Raw genomic sequence first — 23,264 nt, 5'->3', positions numbered from 1 at the left:
TAGATTTACCTTCTACCTAGAACTTATTCTAGATATTATATGACATATAGAGGTCACCTTTTTTTTTTTAATGGATGTACATTTTATGCAACATCATTTGTTGAAAAGATTGTTTCCCAGATGCTCTGCAGTATTAACTTTGTAATAAATCAAGTGACCATATATGTATGAATCTGTTTCTGGGCTCTATTTTTTTCCATTGGTCTACTTTATCTACCCTTGCACCAAAACTATGCTGTTTTAATTAATATGGCATTATAACAAGTCTTCATGTTCAATGAGGCAAGTTTTCCTACCTTGTTCTTCTTGGCTCTTTGCAGTTCCATATAAATTTTTACTGTCACATTGTCAGTTTTACAAAAATTGAATTGAGAAGGAGTTGACATCTTTATGTTATTAAATCTTCCAGTCCATGAATGTCATATCCTTTCATTTATTTAGGTCACTGAGTCTCAAACTCTGTGTTCTCAAGATCCATTTAAACTCTAAAAAAACCTTTTTTTAATCTGGTTTTGGGGAGCAAGAATATCCTATTAAATATTTACATAAATAACATACTTTTGGGGAACAAGAATATCCTATTAAATGTTAACATAAATAATATAGTTTTGTGAAAAATATACTTTCCAAAACAAAATTTAGTGAGAATAGTGTTACATTTTTGCAAATCTCTTTTATGTCTAGTTTAATGGAAGACAGCTGGATTCTCATACCTGCTCTGCTTTAATCCGTTGAGATAGCACAAGTCGTATAGACTGGAAAACTCTGTTGTACACTGTGAGAGAATGAGAGTGAAAAAGGCAAATAAGGTCTTATTAGTAATATTATGAAAACAGTTGTGATTTCGAGAATCCCCTGATAGGGTTTCAGGGACCCCCAGGGGTCCACAGATCACACTTTTGGGAGCTGTTGCCCTAGAGATTGCAACATGCATCCTTGACCAGTAAGAGTCTAATTAATTTACCTTATATCTTTCCAGACAATGTGAGGAACCTAAAACACTTTAATTCCATTAATCACCCCCCTCACCCTTTGCTCGGTTTATTTGCTATAATACTCACCTGTTTTTAACTCCATATATATGTTATTTTTTAATTTTTTATTATTTATTTTTTTGTGTGGTACGCGGGCCTCTCACTGCCGCGGCCTCTCCTGCCGCGGAGCACAGGCTCCGGACACGCAGGCTCAGCGGCCATGGCTCACGTGCCCAGACGCTCCGCAGCATGTGGGATCCTCCCGGACCGCGGCACGAACCCGCGTTCCCTGCATCGGCAGGTGGACTTTCAACCACTGCGCCACGAGGAAAGCCCCTCCATATATATTTTAATCGCCATGAGACATCATCATTATTTTATGTCAGTATTTTAGATTTACCCAAGTTAACATTTTTAGTGCTTCTTATTTCTGCCTGCATCTTGAGTTCTCCACCTTCAATCATTTCCCTTTTTTGAAGAATACCCTTTAGTATATACTTTGGTATAGATTTGTGCTGAGAAATTCCTCTCAGTTTTTGTTTTCTGGTCATGTTCTGTATTTCACCTTCACCTTTTTTTTTTTTTTTTTTTGCGGTACGCGGGCTTCTCACTGTTGTGGCCTCTCCCGTTGCAGAGCACAGGCTCCGGACACGCAGGCTCAGCGGCCATGGCTCACGGGCCTAGCCGCTCCGCGGCATGTGGGATCTTCCCGGACCGGGGCACGAACCCGTGTCCCCTGCATTGGCAGGCCGACTCTCAACCACTGCGCCACCAGGGAAGCCCTCACCGTCACTTTTGAATGACAGTTTTTTACTGGTTAGAATGCCGGCTTGGCCATCATTTTCTTTTAATTAGGCTATTATCCCTTTGTGTTCTGGCTTCTGTTGTTTCTGTTGAGAAATCAGGTGCTACTCCTGTCAACATCTTCCAACCAAAAAGACCAGCAAAGAACACCTATAGTTGAACTTGGTTTTTACTTGTTGAAGTGAAAGATTCTTCATAGTATAGGGAATTTGGGGGTGTCTTTTTAAGAAGGTATTAGAACCTATTATAGGATTGGACTTTGGTTGGGTAATTTTAGAGAGGAGCTAACAAAGTAGAAGTTTGCTTTAAATTAGATGTTGTCAGAACATGGGCACATTTGACTGCCATCTTTTTTTTTTAAATTGAGGTGAAATTTACATAACATTGCAGTTAATCATATTAAGTGTACAATTCAGTGGTATTTAGTATATTCACAATATACTTTCCTTTCTCATTTCAAAGGTGTTTCAACACCCTGTAAACGTTAGGTAATCATTTCCAATTCCCCCCTTCCACTATCACCTGGTACCCTTTACTTTCTGTCTCTATGGATTTACCTATTCTTGCTATTTCAAATGAAAGGAACCGTACAATGATTCTTCATGTCTGACTTCTTTCACTTAGCATATTTTCAAGGTTCATCCAAGTTGCAGTATGTACTTCGTTTCTTTTTTTGGCTATTATGAATAATGATGCTGTAAACATTCATGTACAATTTTCTGTGTGTACGTAAGTTTTCATTTCTCCTGGATATATATCTAGGAGTTGAATAGCTGGGTTACGTGGTAATTCTTTGTTACCTTTTTTAAGAACGCCCAACGGTTTTCTACAGCGGGTACATTGTTTCAGTTTCTCACCAGCAATGTATGGGGTCTCTATTTCTCCACATTCTCATCAACACTTGTTATTTTCCTGGGTTTTTTTGTTTTTTGTTTTTTTTAATTAAAGCTATTCTAATGGGTGTGAAGTGGTACCTTATTGTGGTTTTCATTTGAGTTTTCTTAATGACCAAGATAGTGAACATCTTTTCATGGGCTTGTTAGCCATTTGTGTATCTTCATTTGAGAAATGTCGATTTAAGTCCTTTGCCTATTTTAAAAATTGGGGTTTTTTTCTTTTTGTTGTTGAGCTGTTTATATATTCTGGATATTAAACCCTTACCAAATATATCTTGATAATGTCCTTTGCACAGAAGTTTTGGTGAAGTCCAAATTATCTATTTTTTTCATTTGTTCATCATGTTTTTGGTGTCAATTCTAAGAATTCATTGTCAAATCCAACATCATAAAGATCCATCCCTAAGCCTTATTCTAAGAGCAATAGCAGTTTTAGTTCTTATGTTTATGTTGTTGGTCCATTTTGATTTAATTTCTGTAGATGAAATGAGGCAGGGGTTCAGCTTCATTCTTTTACATGTGATTGTTCAGTTTTCCCAGCACCATTTGTTGAAAGACTGTTCTTTCCCCATCGAATGGTCTTGGCACCTTTTTAAAAATCAGTTGGCCAGGGCTTCCCTGGTGGCTCAGTGGTTGAGAGTCCGCCTGCCGATGCAGGGGACATGGGTTCGTGCCCTGGTACGGGAAGATCCCACATGCCGCGGAGTGGCTGGTCCCGTGAGCCATGACCGCTGAGCCTGCGCATCCGGACCTTGTGCTCCGCAACGGGAGAGGCCACAACAGTGAGAGGCCTGCGTACCGCATAAAAAAAAAAAAAAAATCAGTTGGCCATAGATGTTAGGACTTATTTCTGGATTCTCACATCTATTCCATTGGTCTATATGTCTACCCTTATTCCAGTACCACACTGATTACTATAGCTTTGTAGTAAATTTTAAAGTTATTATGAGTCCCCCTACTTTATTTCTTTTTCATTGTTGTTTTTGCTCTTAAGGCCCCCTTACAGTTCCGTATGAATTTTAGGATCAGCTTATCCGTTTCTATTTAAAAAGGCCATTAGAACTTTGATAGGGATTGCATTGAATCTGTAGATCACTTTGGGAAGTATTGTCATCTTAGCAATATCTTGTTTTCTAATCCATGAACATGGGATGCCTTTCCATTTATTTAGGCCTTCTTTAATTTCTTTCAGCAGTGTTTTGTAATTTTTCAGTGTATAAGTCTTTCACCTTCTTGGTTGCATTTATTTCTAGGTATTTTATTTTGAATGCTTTTGTAAATAGAATTTTCTTAATTTCCTTTTTGGATCATTCATTGCTGACATAGAGAAACACGATTGATTTATGTTTGTTTATCTTATACGTGCAAGTTTGCTGAAGTTGTTTATTATGTTAGCTCTAGTAAGTTTTTTGTGTGGAATCTGTGGGCTTTTCTATACAGGCATACCTCGTTTTATTGCACTTCACTTTATTGTGTTGCAGATACTCCATTTTTTACAAATTGAAGGTTTGTGGCAACCATGTGTTGAACAAGTCTGTTGGCACCAGTTTTCCAACAACATTTGCTCACTTGATATCTCTGTTACATTTTGGTAATTCTTGGAATATTTCAAACTATCAAATAGCATTGCATGCTACAGAGAAATTGTTCATGAAAGAAAGAGTCAATCGATGCAGCAATCTTCATTGTTGTCTTATTTTAAGAAATTGTCACAGTCACCCCAATCTTCAGCAGCCACCACTCTGATCAGTCAGCAGTCGTCAACACTGAGGCAAGACCCTCCACCAGCAAAAAGATTACAACTTGCTGAAGGCTTGGATGATGGTTAGCATTTTTTAGCAATAAAGTATTTTTAATTAAGGTATGTGCATTGTTTTTTTTTAGACATAATGTCATGGCACACTTAATCAACTGTAATAGACTCTGGAAAAGCCAGGGGACTGGGGTCCCCATCATCTGCACAGTCGAAAATCCAAGTATAACTTATGGTCGGCCCTCCGTATCCAAGGTTCCGGATCCACGGATTCAACCCACCTCAAATTAAGTAGCACTGTAGTATTTACTATTGAAAAACATTCGCTTATAAGTAGATCTGTGCAGTTCAAACCCGTGTTGTTCAAGGGTCAACTGTGTAGTGTAATCATAACTTTTATATTCACTGAGAAACCAAAAAATTTGTCTTGTCTCTCTTTGTTGCAGTATTCCCTTTATTGCAGTGGTCTGGAACCAAACATCCGGTATCTCCAAGGCGTGCCTGTGTATAGAATCATGTCATCTGCAAATAGGTAGTTTTACTTCTTTCCAATTTGGATGCCTTTTACTTGTTTTACTTGCATAAGTGCTGTGCCTAGGACTTCCAGTACAGTGTTGAATAGCAGTGGTAAAAGCAGGCAGCCTTGTCTTGGGAGGAAGACTTTGTCTTTAACCATTGATGAGTATGATGTTAGCTGTGGGTTTTTCATGGGTACCTTCTATCATGTTAAGGAAATTCCCTTCTAATTCGAGTTTGCTGTGTGTTTTTAATCATGAAATAGTGTTGGATTTTGTCAAATGGTCTTTCTGCGTCTATTGAGATGATTGTGTAGTTTTATTCCTTTGTTCTATTAATATAATACATTGCTTTTCTTATATTGAACCACCTTTGCTTTCCTGGAGTAATCCCACTCAATTATAATTATAATCCTTTTAATGCGCTGTTGGATTCAGCTTGGTAGCATTTTGTTGAGGATTTCTGCGTCTCTTCATAACAGTCTGTCATTTTCTTTTGGTATCTTTGTCTGGCTTTGGTTTTAGGGTAAAGCTGGCCTCATAGAATGTGTTAGGAAGTAGTCCCTCTTCTGTTTTTGGAAAAGCTTGTGAAGGATTGATGTTAATTCTCTAAATGGTAGAATTTACCAGTGAAAGCATTTAGTCTTGGACTTTTCCTTTTGGGGGGTTTTGGGAGGTTTTTGACTACTGATTCAGTCTCATTACCTAATTATAAATCTGTTCAGATTTTCTGTTTCTTCTTGAGTCAGGCTTGGTAATTTGTGTTTCTAGGAATTTGTCCATTTCATCTAAATTATTTAATTTGTTAGTATTCAGTTCTAATATTTTGTTATAATCCTTTTAATTTCTCTAAAGTCTGTAGTAATGTCCCTATTTTCATTTCTGATTTTAGTTATTTGCATCTTCTCTCCTTTTTTTCTTAGTAAATTTCTTTGTTAATTTTTTTGATCTTTTAAAAGAATTAACTTTTTATTTGATTCTATTTTTATATTTTCTTATCTATGCTCTAATATTTATTATTTCCTTCCTTCTTCTGGCTTGGGTTTAGTTTGCTCTTTTTCCAGTTCCTGAAGGTATAAAGTTAGGTAATAGATTTGAGATCTTTCTTCTCTTTTAATGTAGGTATTTACAGCTATAAATTTCCCTCCAAATACTGCTTTTGCGACATTCCATGAATTTTGGTATGTTGTGTTTTGTTTTCATTCATCTTGAGATTGCCCTCTTAATAAATCTCATCTGTAGGGAAGGCAGGCTGAAGCTGAGATAAACATAGTTGGCAAAGAAGGTAGCTAATCAACTCATTTAGCAAGGGAAGGCGCTATTTGGTAGTTTGTGTTACACAGTTACCTTGTCTGAAGTCAATATTCTGTGAGATATTTTTATGTTCAACAGGAGAACAATATGATTTAGCTGAAAGCATCAGATTAGTTCTCGGACATTAGGAGCTGCTTTTTTTCTTTCTCGCTCTAATTATTGTCTCTTTGTGTAGTTATTCTTTTTTTCTGTGTCTACTTTTAAGATGTTCTAACTGTCTTTCATTGTCATCAGTTTTACTGTGATGTATCTAGGTGTAGTTTTCTTTCTGGAGTTCCTGGTGCTTCCAGAAACCACAGCTTGATGTCTCTTGTCAGTTTTAGAAGATTCTCAGCCATTATCTCTTCAAGCATTGCTTCTGCCCTATTTTCTCTCTCCTTGATTTCTAGGATTCCCATTAAATGTGTGCTAGATCTTTTCATTGTATCCTTTTTCAGGTTCCTGTCTTCATTTTCCATCCTTTTATCTCTCATTGCTTCATTCTGGGTACTTTATTCTGACCTTTTTCTAGTTCACTAATTAACTCTTAGTTGTATCTAATTTTTAGTTTTGTTGCATGGTGGCCAGAGAATGTGCTCTATGTGACTTCCATCTCTGTTGGAAATTTCTCTGTGGTCATTATAATATATAGTCAGATTATACAAATCTGTGTTTTACAAATACGTGTTTTGAAATAAAAATGTCTGTTTATTGTTGTGTAGAGTTCTCTGTATATTTGATCAGTGGTCTTCAAAATTTTTCTTTGAAATGTCCTCTAAAAGAATTTTGACAAACTGTGGCATTTTTAAGTTGCATTTGTAATTTTTGTCACAAAGTGAAAGTATTTATCAATGCTTATATATTGTATACATGCTTTAAATCTAATTTCTTCAAAATCTTTGCACTGTAGATTTAATTAGTTCAGCTTACAGAAAACGTCTGCCATGGCCTCTCCCGTTGCGGATCACAGGCTCCGGATGCGCAGGCTCAGCGGCCATGGCTCACGGGCCCAGCCGCTCTGCGGCATGTGGGATCCTCCCGGACCGGGGCACAAACCCGTGTCCCCTGCATCGGCAGGCGGACTCTGAACCACTGCGCCACCAGGGAACAGCTTCCCTTTTTAAATTCAGTTCACGTATCATACGTGTCATTGTTGACAACCTTCACATTTCTGAATTTTTATTCTAAGACTGGGGATTGGGGAGGGAAGGGAAAGTAGGTATGGAGAGGAAGAAGGTAGAGTGAGAGACAGACACTGGAATCTTGCCTTGAGTTGTTTTTCAGTGAATTGAGACTATGTGGCCTTTCTGTATCGTTTGCTTTGCTGCCATGGCATTCTCCCTAAGAAAATCTGGTATTCTCAAACCTTTTATTTGGTTCCCCAGAAGTTTTTACACATCAGAGCAATGTACAATATCAAGGTTCTGGGTGGTGGTACCCTTCTAGATCCATGAAATATTCAGCTAACAAGACAAAGATCTGTGCCCTTGAAACTTAGTTTTATGGGAATGATGCACAAACAATAACTGTAATTAGTAAGTATATTACATAGTATTTAAGAAGGTGATAAATGTTACGGGAGGAAAAAGCGTAAACCAGTGTTAAGTGTATTTAAGAGTGTCAGCAATAGGGAAGTGAGTTTTGTATGTAATGTTAACCAAAGTGGTCCAGGCAGGCATTATTCAAGAGAAAATAGTTGAGCAAAAGCAAATTAAATGAGGAAGTTTGCCATGAGAGTACCTGGGAAATAGAGCATTCCAGCTTGAGGAATTGTCAGTGCTAAGGCCTTAATGTGGGAGAGAATGTTCAAAGAATAGTAAGAAAGCCAGCATGGCTGGAACTGGGTGAGCAAGTTAGGGAGAGGAATAAGAAATGAGGTCAAAGAGAAAAAAAAGAATTACTGGGAAGGATCTTCATAGCACCTTTTACAGGGTATTATAAGGATGTTGGGTTTTTTTTCTTTGAGGGAAAAACAGGGAGCTATTGAAGGGTTTTGAGGAACTTGATCTGTCTTAGGTTTTAAAATGATACCTCTCATTGCAGTGTTGAGAATAGATGGTGGGTGGGCAAGAGTAGATGCACTAAGACCAGATTAGGAAGCCCTTGAAATAATACAGGGGAGAGATAATAGTGGACCTGGGTGTAGCAATAGTGAGAGGCAATTGAATTCTGGATGTAATTTGAAGATGATGGCAATAGGATTTCCTGATGGTTTGGATATGAAGTGCGAATTAAAGAGAATAAGGAAGATTACTCGAAGGTTATTGGCCTGAACAACTGATGGAGATGGAGATAGTTGCAGATTTGTGTTTGGGAATCTTTCTTTCATAAAGTGAGAGAAAGGTGATCTTGGAAGAGGAAAACTAGAATATTCTCCTTGATCTTTTGACTTTTGGGGAGAAGTGTTTAAAGCTTCCCTTTGTGACTGTCTGTCAGTTTCTCCTAATACTTGTGAGTTTATAATTTATATATTTTGTAGGTATTTTGTTGTATGCATAGGGGCTCACGAATAATATATCTTCTTGGTGGATCATGTACTTTATTAATATATAATATTCATTTCTAGCAGGTCTAGTGCTTTTGCCTTAAATTCCATTTGACTTTTCTGGTAGTAGAGACATCTATTTTCTTTTCATTAACATTTGCCTAGTTTATCTTTTCATCACCTTATCTTCCTTTTTATAAACAACATATAGAATACTTATGTTGTTTCTATATGTTAATTCTATACTTAAAAACAAAACAAAAATATGAATGCCTTTTTCTTAATATATGAACTTTTCACATTTATTCTGAATAAATTTATTCTGAATACCGATATGTTTGGACTTTTTTCTGCTTTTTTTCTCTTTGCTTTGTTCCATTATTGTTACTTTTTATATTGGATCAATTTTTTTCCATTTTTTAATTCTATAGATTTGAAATTATATATCTTATTTCACTATTTTAGTTGGTTATCCTTAACATTTTAACATACTTTTAAAAGATTTTCTTTTGATCATTTTCCAGTAGTCAAAACTCCCATGTTGAAATCTTTTGGGGATCTTATTTCCCATATTATTAACTAGGAGGGCACTCAGGTGCAGGCCAGGAGTCTATCTATGGTCCACTTCCAGTCAGTCTGACAAGTTACTCTGATCCAGCATGATTATCCTGAACAAAAAAGAATACATGCTTCTCATTTCATAGGAATCCTTTTTGAACAACTGTCAACAGTTATTAGATTTAGTTGCATGTTTTACTAGTTTAATTGCTCACTAATGTTTATTGATTCTTCTTCACATATTCTTTTCTATCTATGCCTGAATATCTCCTTGAGTAATTCTCTCATTTGTAGGTGATAAACATTTGGAATCCTTTTTTGTCCAATGATGTCTATATTTTGTTGTTATACTTGAATGCTAGTTTAGCTAGTTATAGAATTCTGGGTTAAAAAGTATTTTCACATCTTTCACCATGATACTGGCAAAAATGGTAAGAATATGGGAAAACAGACATTCTTATACATTGGAGGTAGACGTGCATATTGATAGAGATTTAGGGAAATGATTTGAAAATGTATATTAAACTAAAAAAATTCACGTGCAATTTTAAAGGATCTACATTATCAAAATAAAAACATGACTATAGGGCTGTCTATACAAGGATATTTATTGTAGCCTGTATATAATATAATACCATTTCTGTGAAGGTAAGCACAAAACAAATACATATGTATATATGTTTGTATGAATAAGAAAAAGGAGTAGTAGGATACACCAGACTATTACATTGGTAACTGAAGTGGGATAGAGTGGGAAAGGTAGAGGAAATTGCAACAAATATGTTCTACTTATGTAATTTTTTCCAATAAATTTGATTTTTAAAAATGTTTCCTCAAAAGCCTGATGACACTACTGGTGATGAATTGTGTATCCTTGTTTCTTTGTAGATAGTCTTGTTTTTGTTTTTGTTTTTTCTGGAAATGAGTAGAATTCTTCCTTTCATTCTTAGAGTTCTGAAATTTCCCCCAGGACTTCTCAAGTGACATGTCTTTTTCTTCATCCTGCTGAGCACTCATTGAATGCTATTATTCTGAAGATTGTGCTTCTTGAGTTCTGAAATTTTTTTCTATTGTGTCCTCTTCCCTGTTCCCCAGGTTTCTTCTATAATTTCTACTCATTATAATTTGTGGGGTCTAGACTTTGTGTCTCTTTTCTGTTATTTTTTTTTAACGCTCTTCCTACTCCCTTGTAAAAAAATCTTTCTATTGGAAGAATACCTCATTTCATCAGCTTTATTCACTCTGTTCTTCACCTCACCTGTTGAGAGTTGTTTTTGTTTTTTGGGTTTTTTTTTTCAGTAGTTTTTTTTTTTTCCGGTACGCGGGCCCCTCACTGTTGTGGCCTCTCCCGTTGCAGAGCACAGGCTCCAGACGCGCAGGCTCAGCGGCCATGGCTCACGGGCCCAGCCGCTCTGCGGCATGTGGGATCTTCCCGGACCGGGGCACGAACCCGTGTCCCCTGCAATGGCAGGCGGACTCTCAACCCCTGCGCCACCAGGGAAGCCCTTTTAGTAGCTTTTTATTTCAAAGTTGTCAGCCTACTGCTACTGTACTTCTTTCTTTAAAATACAATAGTTTATAGAATCTGAGGATATTAAGTATATTTACTTTCTCTTTTTATTCTGCTAGTGGTTAACCTTCTAATTTTAACAGACACTTAAATTTGTATTTCAATCACTATTAATAAGTATTCATAACCTTGTTGTTGTAAAATACACTTAGCACATGACTTTCAGATCCCTTCACACACACAACCTTTTGGGAAAATTTTTCTGAAATGACAGGTAAGTGGTAAACTTACACACTGTGTGCCTTCAACCTGAATGTTGTATAATTTGTCTTTGAATAGGATTGTATCAATATAGTCAAAGTAATTTTAACTCCAAACTTTGAAATTATTGCTCCATTGATGTAATAGTCTTGACGGTGAAAAGTCTGATGCTATTCTGATTCCTATTCTTTTGTATAAAATCTGTTTTTAGTTCTTTTGTTTATTTGTTTTTTTTTATTTGAGATTGTGGTCTCCTTTCTTTCCAGAGCCCTTGTCTATAACTGTTCAGGTTTATGGTTTTATTTGTCTACATATGTCTCTCTCTTCTAGTCCTTCTGCTTTCATTTCGTTGGCATTTTACAAGAGAGAAAGATAAATTCATGTCCTTGATATTCTGAAAGGGATCAGGAACTCTTAGAAACTCTTGAATCCTGAGTGGCCACTTCACATCTTTTTTCCTTAGAGCACTGGGTCATGCACTGTAATTCCCCTCTTTATTGCTTATTGAACAGTAATGCCCTGCCTTATCCCACAAGAGTGGTATTGTTCTAGCACCAGCAACTCTTAAGATATGCTTCTTCCTATGGCTCTTTATCTTCTGCTTATTTATCCTGTTTATTATACCCTGGGAGTAGTGTAAGTTCTCAGGTATCTCCTCCCAGAATACATTTCTGCTTGTAAGGGAGGGTCTCCATTATCATTAGGAGCAGTACACAAATTCAGTGTCATCATTCTGTACATGAAGCAAGTTAATGGCAAGGGTCATGGGGAATGAACACTTAATGAGTAATTACTAAATAACAGGCCCTTTGCTACATGTTTTATGTACATTGTCTTATTTAATCCTTACAATCCTATAAGAAGGTTCCACTCTTATTTTATTGATGAAGCAACTTGAAGTTGAAGGAAAGTGGAGTAACTTTGTCCTAATACGATAAGACGTTGTGGAGCTATTTCTCAAACCCAGGCAGGTCTGCCTCCAAAGAGTGATTGTCTTGGCACTGCACTATAAAATTTATCTAAAACTCTCTCTTTTCTGTGAGGCTTTTCTTAGCCATGGTATTTTATAGGACCTTCTACTTCCTCTGAACTGTAGCCTAATATTATTATTAAATAATTCATATTACTCACTGGGGAAATAATGTATTGCTTTTTATTGCTAACAGTTTTTTATACTTATGTGTCCTATATAGTCTTCCTCAGATAGCAGTACAGTTAAAAAAAAAAAAAAAAAACTACCAACAATACCATTTGGATAGTTAGAGTTACAAATAATTAAAATTTTCCATGAAATACCTCAATATTAAATATGCTTCAGTCTCCTTTTATAAAACAGTAATGTGCTATTGATAACATTTTGGTTTTATGGATTTGGTAATATGGAAACCAAACATTCTGTCTCTCATGGTTCAAAATTGCTACTCTTGACCATGACCTCAGTCTCTCTCCATATGAGTAAACCTGAAGGAAATTCTGCGGCTTGCAGGATCTCAGTTCCCCCACCAGGGATTGAACCCAGGCCGTGGCAGTGAGAGCACAGAATCCAAACCAGTAAACCACCAGGGAACTCCACATTTGATTATCAATAAGTACTTGCATTTTCTAAATATAATGTAGTGTTTTCTGTAACGTTTTGGTGAAATTTTGTAATTACTTAAATTCACAATAAATAAATGCTTCTGGTTTTATAATTAAAACTCCAGAATTGAACATGCAGTAAGTAAAAACTTGTTAGGTCAAATGTAAAATCAGGAAAAAAGCAGTGGCTGGTTTGTGATTTGCCTTTACAAAAATAATTCTTTCTTTTTTTTTAAGGACAGTGATATGAGAGAGGTGCATACTTTGTGTTAAGGAAAGCAAATTTCTTATATTTGAATTTTTTACCATCCTAAATGAAGATAATTATAGAGTAGTGATTACCTTGGAATATTTTTCTTAGAAGATAATTGGAATTTTGTAGGCTGATTTTAGAGAAAGGAAAGAAGAAAAGTTGAGTAAATGGTAATATCAGTAAGAGAATTCATGTTTAATAAATATATTATTTTGTAGAAAATAAAACTTCTGTGTTTTTTTGTTTTTCTAGTTCTCAATGAAAGTGCCCCACTTTCCCATCTAAATATATATAAATTTGAATTTACTTAATAGAGTTTAAATGTATAATATAGGTGAAAGGTTAATTACAGAATTTTTTGTATGTGATCTGAACCCCCCTTTCAATAAAATGAAATTGTAATTTAGGGAAATAATATATTCTCCAGATGTGAGAATGTTCTTGTTTGCTTCCCATTAGACCATAAACAATTTTGTGTTTCCTAAATATGATTAATTAATATATGATTGGCAGATGAATTAATGGAACTTTTATAATGAGAATTTTACCGTAACCATTGAGATCTCCAAAAGTTTTTTTTTTAAATACATACAGTTGAATATTTGAAGCTCTGAATTTGAAAGAGTTATCAAAATTGTTTGAGTGTAGAAAGAAACCAGCATAACATTTCTTATGTTCCAGGCTATATATTAAGGCACAAATTATCTCTTCAACTGTTGTAAGGAATTCTTTCAAAGCCACGATTGTTTGCATTTGCAGTCATGTCACTAACTTTGATCTGCTATTCTAATGGACCTTGATCCTATGGAATCGCATATGTCTGGGGCAGAAGTTACATCAGCAGCACTTAGAACATTGTAAATTTTTGAGTTCTTGAACAAATTCCTGGCCTTCCCTGAATAACCACTAGGCAAAAAGACATCTGACATTGATACTGATTCTGTACTCAAAAATTTCCTTTCTCGTATTCCTTGTTTCTTGCTGATTATTGTCAAGTGTATAGGCACAGTAGTGTTTTAATGGTGAATTTCTCTCTGCCCGTAAGAATTATTTCTTCTCTGAAGCAGTTCATTCCATATGCATATATATTTATCTTACCACTTTGGGTATTATTATCTCTATTTTCATTTCTAATATAATTATATGTTTTGTCTTCCTAGGACTTCTGACACTTGTACTTCTTTTGCACTTATTGGATGTGGTGGGTTAATAAATATCTCAAAATTAAGCAGAAACAGCAAACTCATCATAAACTGAAGAACACAAAGACCCAAAGTAAAATAATAATTTATGGCAGTTTAATACTCTTTTGGTGGAGGGCAGAGTTGACACAGTACCTCTGTAGTGTGGAATTGACACATTTTTGACTCAATTATAAAATTGTGGTCAAAAGTTTGATTGGTTTGAAAGTCATATGAAGGAAGTTATCACGCATTTTAATTTTTAAAGACATGAATTGTTCTTGTTGGAGCTGTGTGCATATGTGTGTCATTTACCCTATCAAAACTGAGATGGTCACTTATCTTGTTCTGACTACATGAAAGCATAAACAACACAACAGTCAGTCATTCCGTGCTGAATATGACTTAGCACTCTCCTTTGGTTGCAGCTGCAGTTTATTACCTTGCCTCTTCCAATTGCAAAGTTCTTCATTAGGAAATTAACCTTTTATTAATAAATGTCCATTTGTTTTTCTACTACTGTTGCTTCTCATTATTATATGATTTTGCCAGATTGTTAAAGTTATGCCTTTGTGGGCCCCTTTCTTTTCTCCTCCTTGCATTACCTGCTTCAGTTTGCCATATAGCAGCTTCTTGAGATGTGTCAAACTATGTGTAGTATTTAGTGTATTTTTCAACAAGAATCGCTTTGTGTTATTACGTTATTTATGAGCTAGTACCTTATTGTTTGTAACATCTTTCTATTAAATAATGAGGATAATACATGGCATCAGGAACAGAACTATTCAACAAGTTCAATGTAATTTGGTGGTAGGTGGTACAATTAGATCATTAGTTTGTCATGGCAGTGCCACATGCTGCTGGCAAGAAAGCATTATTAATGTTCCCGCTATTTTTTATTTTTGGTGTTGCCAATAGAAAAAACCTCTGTACCTCGAGTTTTCGGGATGCATATAGCTCTGTGACCTCAGTGTGTTAGTCATTTAGTGCCATATTTCATTGTTCAAGAATCAGCTTATCAAATATTACAACTACAGGATTATTTCAGGTAATTTTGAATTTAGAGAATATTTTTAAAGTTCAATAGTATAAATTTAACTTCTGTTTTTAGCTCATTATTTCAAATAATGTTAATAGTGTAATAACCAAACATTAAACATACATAGTACATATGAGAAAGGACCTTAGAAATCATCTTATCCAATCTCCAGTGCCGTATTTCCTTCTACAGTGTTCTGACAAATAGTCCAACCTGCTGAGCCATTCAGTTCACTCTTTTGTAAGACAACCCATTGAAATGCTGAATGGTTCCTGTTTCTAGTTTTTCTTAATCTTGAGATAAAATCCACATCTTTATGATTCAAACATATTGATTATATGTTTTTTCTTCTGTATGCCAAACCTTCAAACATTTGAAGATTGCTAATTGCATTGGCTAATTGTTGGATTAAACTTGCCAGGTTTTCTCTTCATTCTTCATGTTATATGCTGGGTACCCTTACAAATGTTCAGTATTTTTTTAGAGTTTCCTGTCAATGTGACATACAGCTTAGGATACTACCTGGATGATATCATTATATATGGTATACTCTGTCTTCACTTGCATTGTATGCTAGGTGAGACAGGTATATATATTTGTACATTGTGTATAGTATATATATGCTTAAATACTGAAGTAATTTTAGATGTAATATTTCAGTTAAGGTTTTTTTTGCAATTAGAATGACAGTTGTGAATGGTTTTCTGTTCTTGAACCAATCTCAAAATATGACTAACTGAAGTTGTCGTGTGTTTTCAAGGATAATTTAAATGAACATGGGGTTTGTGAAAATCTGACAGATCCTAACTCTAACTCAGCTAGTGGGCAACACTATAATTTATTTATAGCTATGCAGTGTAGTTATTAATGAACTAATGTAGAGTGAGGGCAAATTGTACTATATTTTTTGTGAAATTATACTACATGACAGAGGTTGGTATTATGTAATAAGTACCCACAAAATATTAACCTACTTGCAATAAATACAATTAATAATGTACATAAAAGAATGGAATTAAGCTAATTTTCTATGAGAACAGAATTATTCATGAACAGGAAGTGGACAGCATAGATTTGATGACAGGAAGGTTGTATCTAATCTGAATTACTGAGTGACCTAGGAAGCTTGCTCACAGGGATTACAGAATAATTATGTTAATATGCAATTATCACCTCATTTCTTCTGTAGTAACCTCAAGATGTAGTGTGGTGAGGGTGTTATAGCAAGTGCTGATAGTTTGCAAAAATACTGATGTTTGAGATTTCTGAGACAATAAGTCTAGCTTGAGGCATATAAGTGATGATGTCATCTTGAAGACAGATCTGACCTTTGTACTTTTTTTTAATGCTCACAGTATATAACTACAGGCAGTTATAGCTGTAGAACTCATTATGATTTTCCAGAACCTGAAATATGTTTTATGTAGATTTAAAATTCCATTTGCAGCTTTTTATAAACTATGTGAATTTTTTTAAAGAACATTTTAAAATTCAGTTAATAGAAAAATTGTGGTTATACGATTACATGGAGGAGGACACAGTGATAGTATCTAAACATTTAATAAAAAGATCCTAAGTGATACAGCAATTTCATTGAAATTTAGAGAGGCCAAACAATATAACATTAATTTGTTTATTTTAATTCATTAGTTTCTCCTTTTTAAACTTAATGAATAATGCCTACCTTCAAATATGCTCCTTCCTTTGTTATATTCACGTAACCTAGTATTTATGACTCTTTTATATATATTTAACTATATAAAAGTGGTTGAAAAACTGTTTGAGACAGTGTGAAATTAACTTATAGGTCAAATGCTTTCTTGCCTGGATATTCCATAAGCATCCTGAATGTAGGGAAATAATTTTTGATGTCAAAATTCTGGGTCAGTGCAACACATTTTGATGATCCATTGTTCTATATTGTATCTCAATGCAATAGCTCTGAGTCTTGAATACTGTTAAGAAAAAATGTATCTTGAACACTTTCATTTACAGAAATATATTCTGAAAATTAAGCCAGGAGAATTTTTTATTGTTGCTAAAATACTAGCTTACTGATTCAGCCTCTTGTAGCATATTTTTAAACTGATGCAGTGTATTTTTAATATTAATGTGCTAATAAAAAATTTTTCTGAAAAAGAATAACTCCCCTATTTTTGAGCAGAGATGGTCAGTTTGGAGGCAAGTAAGGTGTATTTCACTATGTAGATGTAAAGGAAAACTTTGACTGTTAAAGACCTCATTTTATATTTTCACAATATTTAATTTGATCTTCTGTTTTTCTTTTTACTACATGTGCTTTGTATATTTAAAAATCTGTTATTCTTTCTTTGTTTTTGAGCAAAACCCTTTGATATCTTCAAACTTTGAACTTATGGAAGGCTCTTATAAAGCCATTCTGGTAATGAGGATGCAATCTCCAAGCTGACATGATATTCTCATAGTTTGTCACCCTGCTGTTCAGGGGGTACCAATGAAGTTGCTTTAAATGGGAAGCGTCTGTTCCATCTCTGAACCTCTAACACCAGAACAGATGGGTGGAACATGGAACATGGAAGGTTTTACCTCTGAGGTGGTAACAGTGAAGCCACTCATTAACACTGAATTTACCACTTCGTTAGCAACGTTGCTTCCTGTTGAGAAAAGCTAATATAGGCTTTCAGATTGAGCATATATTTGTCTACCTCTGTGAATATAATAAGTAGGAAAAGAAAGTAAATGTCTTTCAGGCTAGTTTTTTAAAAAAAAAATCTGTCATCCATTTCTGATTTATGAGGTTGTTCCTATTTGGGCATTTTACTTTTTCTACCTAACTTAATTAGAAATGTCAGGAACGGGTAATAGTATAGCATCAAGGTTTGCTTTTCTTTTCATTGACGTTTGCACACTCCTTCCTAACACATGTTTATGTGATGCCCATTTTTAACTTCTCTGTGTGTGATGTAGAGACTCCTGCTGGGTGCTGCATTAGCACCATTTTGGAGTGATATCATTGAATATGATGTTATTTGAAGTCTATTTTTATTTCTGTGGAAATTTGCCAATCTCAAAACAGAATTCTAAGACCTATGACGGGCAGAAAAATAATTGTTGGTATAAATAATAATGCCAAAGAAGGATATTTATAATATTTACTTGTAATATTTGTTGTATTAAGGAACACACTTGTGGAAAGAATAAGATCATATTTAAAAGTGCTGCTCTGAGTTGTGAAATAAGAAGAAAATAATTAGAAGCAATTCTTTTATTCTTTAACTGGATTTAATGTTTTACAAAGTATGTACTTGGTACCATAAAAGATATTAGAAATAATGAACTTTATTGCAAATGTTTTAATTTCTAAATAGCAATTGTAAATTCCTGCTGTTCTAAAATGATATTACTTGTTATACAAATTTAAAATACTGTAAAAGAAAAATGGAAGACCTTATTCTTTATCTGAGCGCAGGAACTATGTCTGTCATGTTCCCTACTGAATCCCTGCTACTAGAGCAGTGCCTGGCACATAGAATGGGCTCAGTAAACATTTGGAGAATGAATAAACTGTACTTGATACTATGTACGAAAGGAAAAGAAATATGGAATTTTCTGTCAGTACTTCGAATAATTAAGTACATAGGGTTGCCAAATAGCGGGTTCTTTAAATCGCACTCGAGGATTATTGGATATTTTGAAGGCGTTGCTAAAACTGCTGAGTTAAGAAATCAGAACCATGATGGAATTTGCATTATTTGAATGAGATATCCGAATTTCATAGGAAGAAAACTGTTTTTCTTCTTATACTTTAGGAACTTTTGTTTTGATTTTGCAGTTGTGTTTGTGTTTTTATTCATTCACCACATTAGTCCTTTATTCAACAAATATTGCCTGAGCACTTATGCCAAGCATCCTGTTAGGTTCTAGAGGTATGAAGGTGACTAGGTCACTATCCCTGCCCTCAAAGAGCTTACATTCTTCCAAGAAGATAGGCAACTCCTGTATAATGTGACCATTTCTAAGAGCAAAATAAGAACAGGGTACAAGGAAACTCTTCATAGTAGGGGCAATAATTATAGCCATGGTATGTATGTCTTCCAAACTTTCAGAAGTGTCCTTTCCTTTTAAAATATCCTGCTGTCTTCTCATAATGATTAAATATATTATCAAAAATGCCTACAAAAATATTGTCCACATTTTATATGAAATAAACTAAAAACTTAACATACATTTATGATGTTTCAGAGTAGAGTAAAAATTTTTAGGTTATTGCAGTAGACTGTCAGATCATAAATAGGATAACTGCCAGTAGGGAATGCCTAGAATTTGGGGTTCCAGGTTATGAAAGTTTAAAGAAACATGGAACTTCATTAATTTTAACTTTACTAATTTAGAATGAAGGATATTTTATATAAGCAATGAATGAAACCCAGTGAATGAGACATTTCTTAAATTAGTCGAATTTTAGGAGAATGTGAAACACTGAGAGCAAAGCAGTCTTATTTTAAATAAAAAAATGCTGTTTCATACATTAGCCATTGATGTTGATAGCACATTGTACATTCAAGTAAGCTTCTCTACTGACTGGTATTTTGTTACCTTCCTCTGGGAATGGACTTTTAAGTGACAAAACTTTTACTTTTCTGCAGTATTTAACAATTTACATTATTCTCTAGTGTAGAATGTCCCTTAATAAATCTACTTAAGTGAGATAATTTTCTTATTAGCAATCTGTATATGAGATTTTAGATTTTTTTCAGTCTGTAGCATATTCATTTATATTGTGTGTGTCTGTGTGTGTTTGTTTATGTTACTTTGCCCTACATTTTGTATATATGCAGTTTTGTGTTGTTACCTAGCACAAAGGAAAGATTAACCACTGCAGCCCTTTAAAAATCTTTCAGTTTTTTTTAAGTGTTTCTTCATCCTTGAAAAATTATTGGGATCTTAGTATAAAAAGTAGAATTAAGCTACTAAAAATGTGTACTTTTAACTCTCCATACGTTCTAATAATATTCTTTCTTTCATGCAAATCTAAATTTTTTTTTCCATTTTCTAGACTAAATGTGTTAAATGGGCTTGCCAACAATATGGATGACTTGAAGATAAACACCGATATTACTGGTGCTAAAGAAGAACTCCTAGATGACAACAGTTTTATATCAGACAAAGAGAGTGGAGTTCATAAACCAAAAGATTGTCAAACATCATTTCAGAAAAACAATACATTCACTCTGCCTGAAGAACTGTCAAAGGACAAATCTGAAAAAGCCTTAAGTGGAGGCCAGTCTACTCTATTTATACATGCTGGTGCTCCTACTGTTTCTAGTGAAAACTTTATCTTGCCTAAAGGAGCTGCTGTTAATGGACCAGTTTCACACTCCTCCTTAACTAAGACTTCCAATATGAATAAAGGCAGTGTTTCATTAACCACTGGACAGCCTGTGGATCAGCCAACGACAGAATCTTGTTCAACTTTGAAGGTGGCAGCTGATCTTCAGCTCTCTACACCACAGAAAGCAAGTCAACACCAAGTTTTATTTTTGTTATCAGATGTAGCACATGCTAAGAATCCAACCCATTCCATTAAAAAACTACCTACCTCTGCTTCAATTGGTTGTGACATTCAGAATTCAGTAGGGAGTAATATAAAGTCAGATAGCACTTTAATAAATCAAGTAGAGGTGGGTGAGGATAGTGAAGATTTATTGGTAAAAGATGATTGTGTCAGTACATTAACAGGAATTTCCTCAGGTACAGATGAATTTAGGTCAGAAAATGATACAAACTGGGACCCCCAAAAAGAGTTCATTCAGTTTCTTATGACGAATGAAGACACAGTGGATAAAGCTCCAGTTCACTCTAAAGTAGGTCTAGAAAAAAAGAGAAAGCGAAAAATGGATGTAAGCAAGATAACTCGTTATACTGAGGATTGCTTTAATGATTCTAACTGTGTACCCAATAAATCAAAAATGCTAGAAGTAGACTTTATGGAACAGAATGAAGAACTGCAAGCAGTAGACTCACAGAAATATACATTATCAAAAGTGAAACCTGAATCAACCGATGAAGACTTGGAATCTGTGGATACTTTTCAACATCTAATTTATAATCCAGATAAGTGCGGAGAAGACAGTTCACCTGTTCATACTGGCACTTTTCTTTCAAATACCTTAAAAAAGAAATGTGAAGAAAGTGATTCCGAGTCACCTGCTACTTTCAGCACCGAAGAGCCATCATTTTACCCCTGTACAAAGTGCAATGTGAACTTTAGGGAGAAAAAGCATCTCCACAGGCATATGATGTATCATTTAGATGGGAATAGTCACTTTCGGCATCTTAACGTCCCAAGGCCATATGCTTGTAGAGAATGTGGACGGACATTTCGAGATCGGAACTCGCTACTAAAGCATATGATTATTCACCAAGAAAGAAGACAGAAATTGATGGAGGAAATTCGTGAATTGAAAGAACTTCAGGATGAAGGAAGAAGTGCACGATTACAATGCCCTCAGTGTGTGTTTGGTACCAATTGCCCTAAAACATTTGTGCAGCATGCTAAAACCCATGAAAAAGATAAAAGGTACTACTGCTGTGAAGAGTGTAACTTTATGGCAGTGACAGAAAATGAATTGGAATGCCATCGAGGAATTGCCCATGGAGCAGTGGTAAAATGCCCTATTGTCAGTTCTGATGTAGCCCAGAGAAAAACGCAAAAAAAGACTTTCATGAAGGACCCCGTTATAGGATCATCCAAAAAATCAGCTACCTATATATGTAAGATGTGTCCTTTTACTACTTCAGCCAGGAGTATTTTAAAAAAACACATGGAGTACTTGCATTCATCATCATGCATTGATTCATTTGACAGTCCTCTTGGACTTGATAAAAGAAAAAGCAACATAATCGAAGAACCTATAGATACTGATAGTCCTAAACCATTAACTAAACAACAGTCAACAACATTTCCAAAGAACTCTGCTTTAAAACAAGATGTAAAGCGAACATTTGGATCATCCTCACAATCAAGTAATTTTTCAAAATTCCATAAGCGGCCACACAGAATACAAAAAGCTCGGAAAAGCATTGCCCAGTCAGGTGTAAATGTGTGCAATCAAAACAATTCTCCTCACAAGACTGTTATGATTAAAAGCAGCATTGACCAAAAACCTAAGTATTTCCATCAGGCAGCAAAAGAAAAACCTAATGCCAAGGCAAATAGCAACTATTTATATAGACATAAATATGAAAACTACAGGATGATCAAAAAATCAGGTGAATCATATCCTCTGCATTTCAAAAAAGAGGAAGCTAGTTCGTTAAATTCTTTACATCTGTTTTCATCATCAAGAAATTCTCACAACAATAGTTTTATCTCAGACCCTCATAACTCTGATACCAAAAGGCCAGAAAGCTTCAGAGACCACAGGCGTGTAGCTGTAAAGAGAGTAGTTAAGGAATCTAAGAAGCAAAGTTCTGTTGGAGAAGACTTGGATAGCTATCCAGATTTCTTGCATAAAATGACCGTTGTTGTTCTGCAAAAACTTAATTCTGCTGAAAAGAAAGATAGCTATGAAACAGAAGATGAAAGTTCCTGGGACAATGTTGAGCTAGGTGACTACACTACACAGACTATAGAAGATGAAACCTATAATGATATTAATCAAGAACATGTAAACCTATTCCCTCTATTTAAAAGCAAGGTGGAAGGTCAAGAGCCTGGAGAAAATGCTACACTTAGTTATGATCAAAACGATGGCTTTTATTTTGAATATTATGAAGATGCTGGAACTAATAACTTTTTGCATGAGATACACGATCCTCAGCATTTAGAAAATGCAGAAACTTCATTGTCAAAGCATAGTTCTGTTTTTCACTGGACTGATTTGTCTCTTGAGAAGAAATCGTGTCCTTACTGCCCAGCAACGTTTGAAACAGGCGTTGGGTTGTCAAATCATGTCCGGGGACATCTTCACAGAGCAGGATTAAGCTATGAAGCCCGTCATGTTGTATCACCAGAACAAATAGCCACAAGTGACAAAATGCAACATTTCAAAAGAACTGGCACAGGAACACCTGTTAAGCGAGTTAGAAAAGGTAAGTTTTCATGCAGATAATTTGGGCTAATATGTCCATATTCGAATTCAAAGGATTTGAAGGTTTTACTCAAATTTGGCCTTTATTAGAA

The 23,264-nt window shown here is 35.0% G+C and overlaps 1 protein-coding gene across 8 annotated transcripts in view; it reads left to right on the top strand.

Moving 5' to 3' along the window:
• ZNF644 (zinc finger protein 644) overlaps positions 1–23,264 on the top strand; it is a 115,627-nt gene that overhangs the window by 71,650 nt on the left and 20,713 nt on the right. For 5 of the 8 annotated variants that reach the window (XM_060025426.1, XM_060025435.1, XM_060025417.1 and 2 more), the window contains one exon: positions 20,136–23,173. In XM_060025426.1, coding sequence (XP_059881409.1) covers positions 20,136–23,173 — 3,038 coding nt within the window. Of the gene's footprint in view, positions 1–4,873; positions 4,960–15,725; positions 23,174–23,264 lie in introns of those variants that run through there. The other 3 variants (XM_060025446.1, XM_060025454.1, XM_060025390.1) reach the window with 3 other exon arrangements.

This window comes from Delphinus delphis, chromosome 1 (assembly GCF_949987515.2).
Source record: "Delphinus delphis chromosome 1, mDelDel1.2, whole genome shotgun sequence".
In the NCBI taxonomy this organism is placed as follows: domain Eukaryota; kingdom Metazoa; phylum Chordata; class Mammalia; order Artiodactyla; family Delphinidae; genus Delphinus; species Delphinus delphis.
Note: the sequence above shows the minus strand (reverse complement) of the source record. Positions and strands in the feature narration are given on the sequence as shown.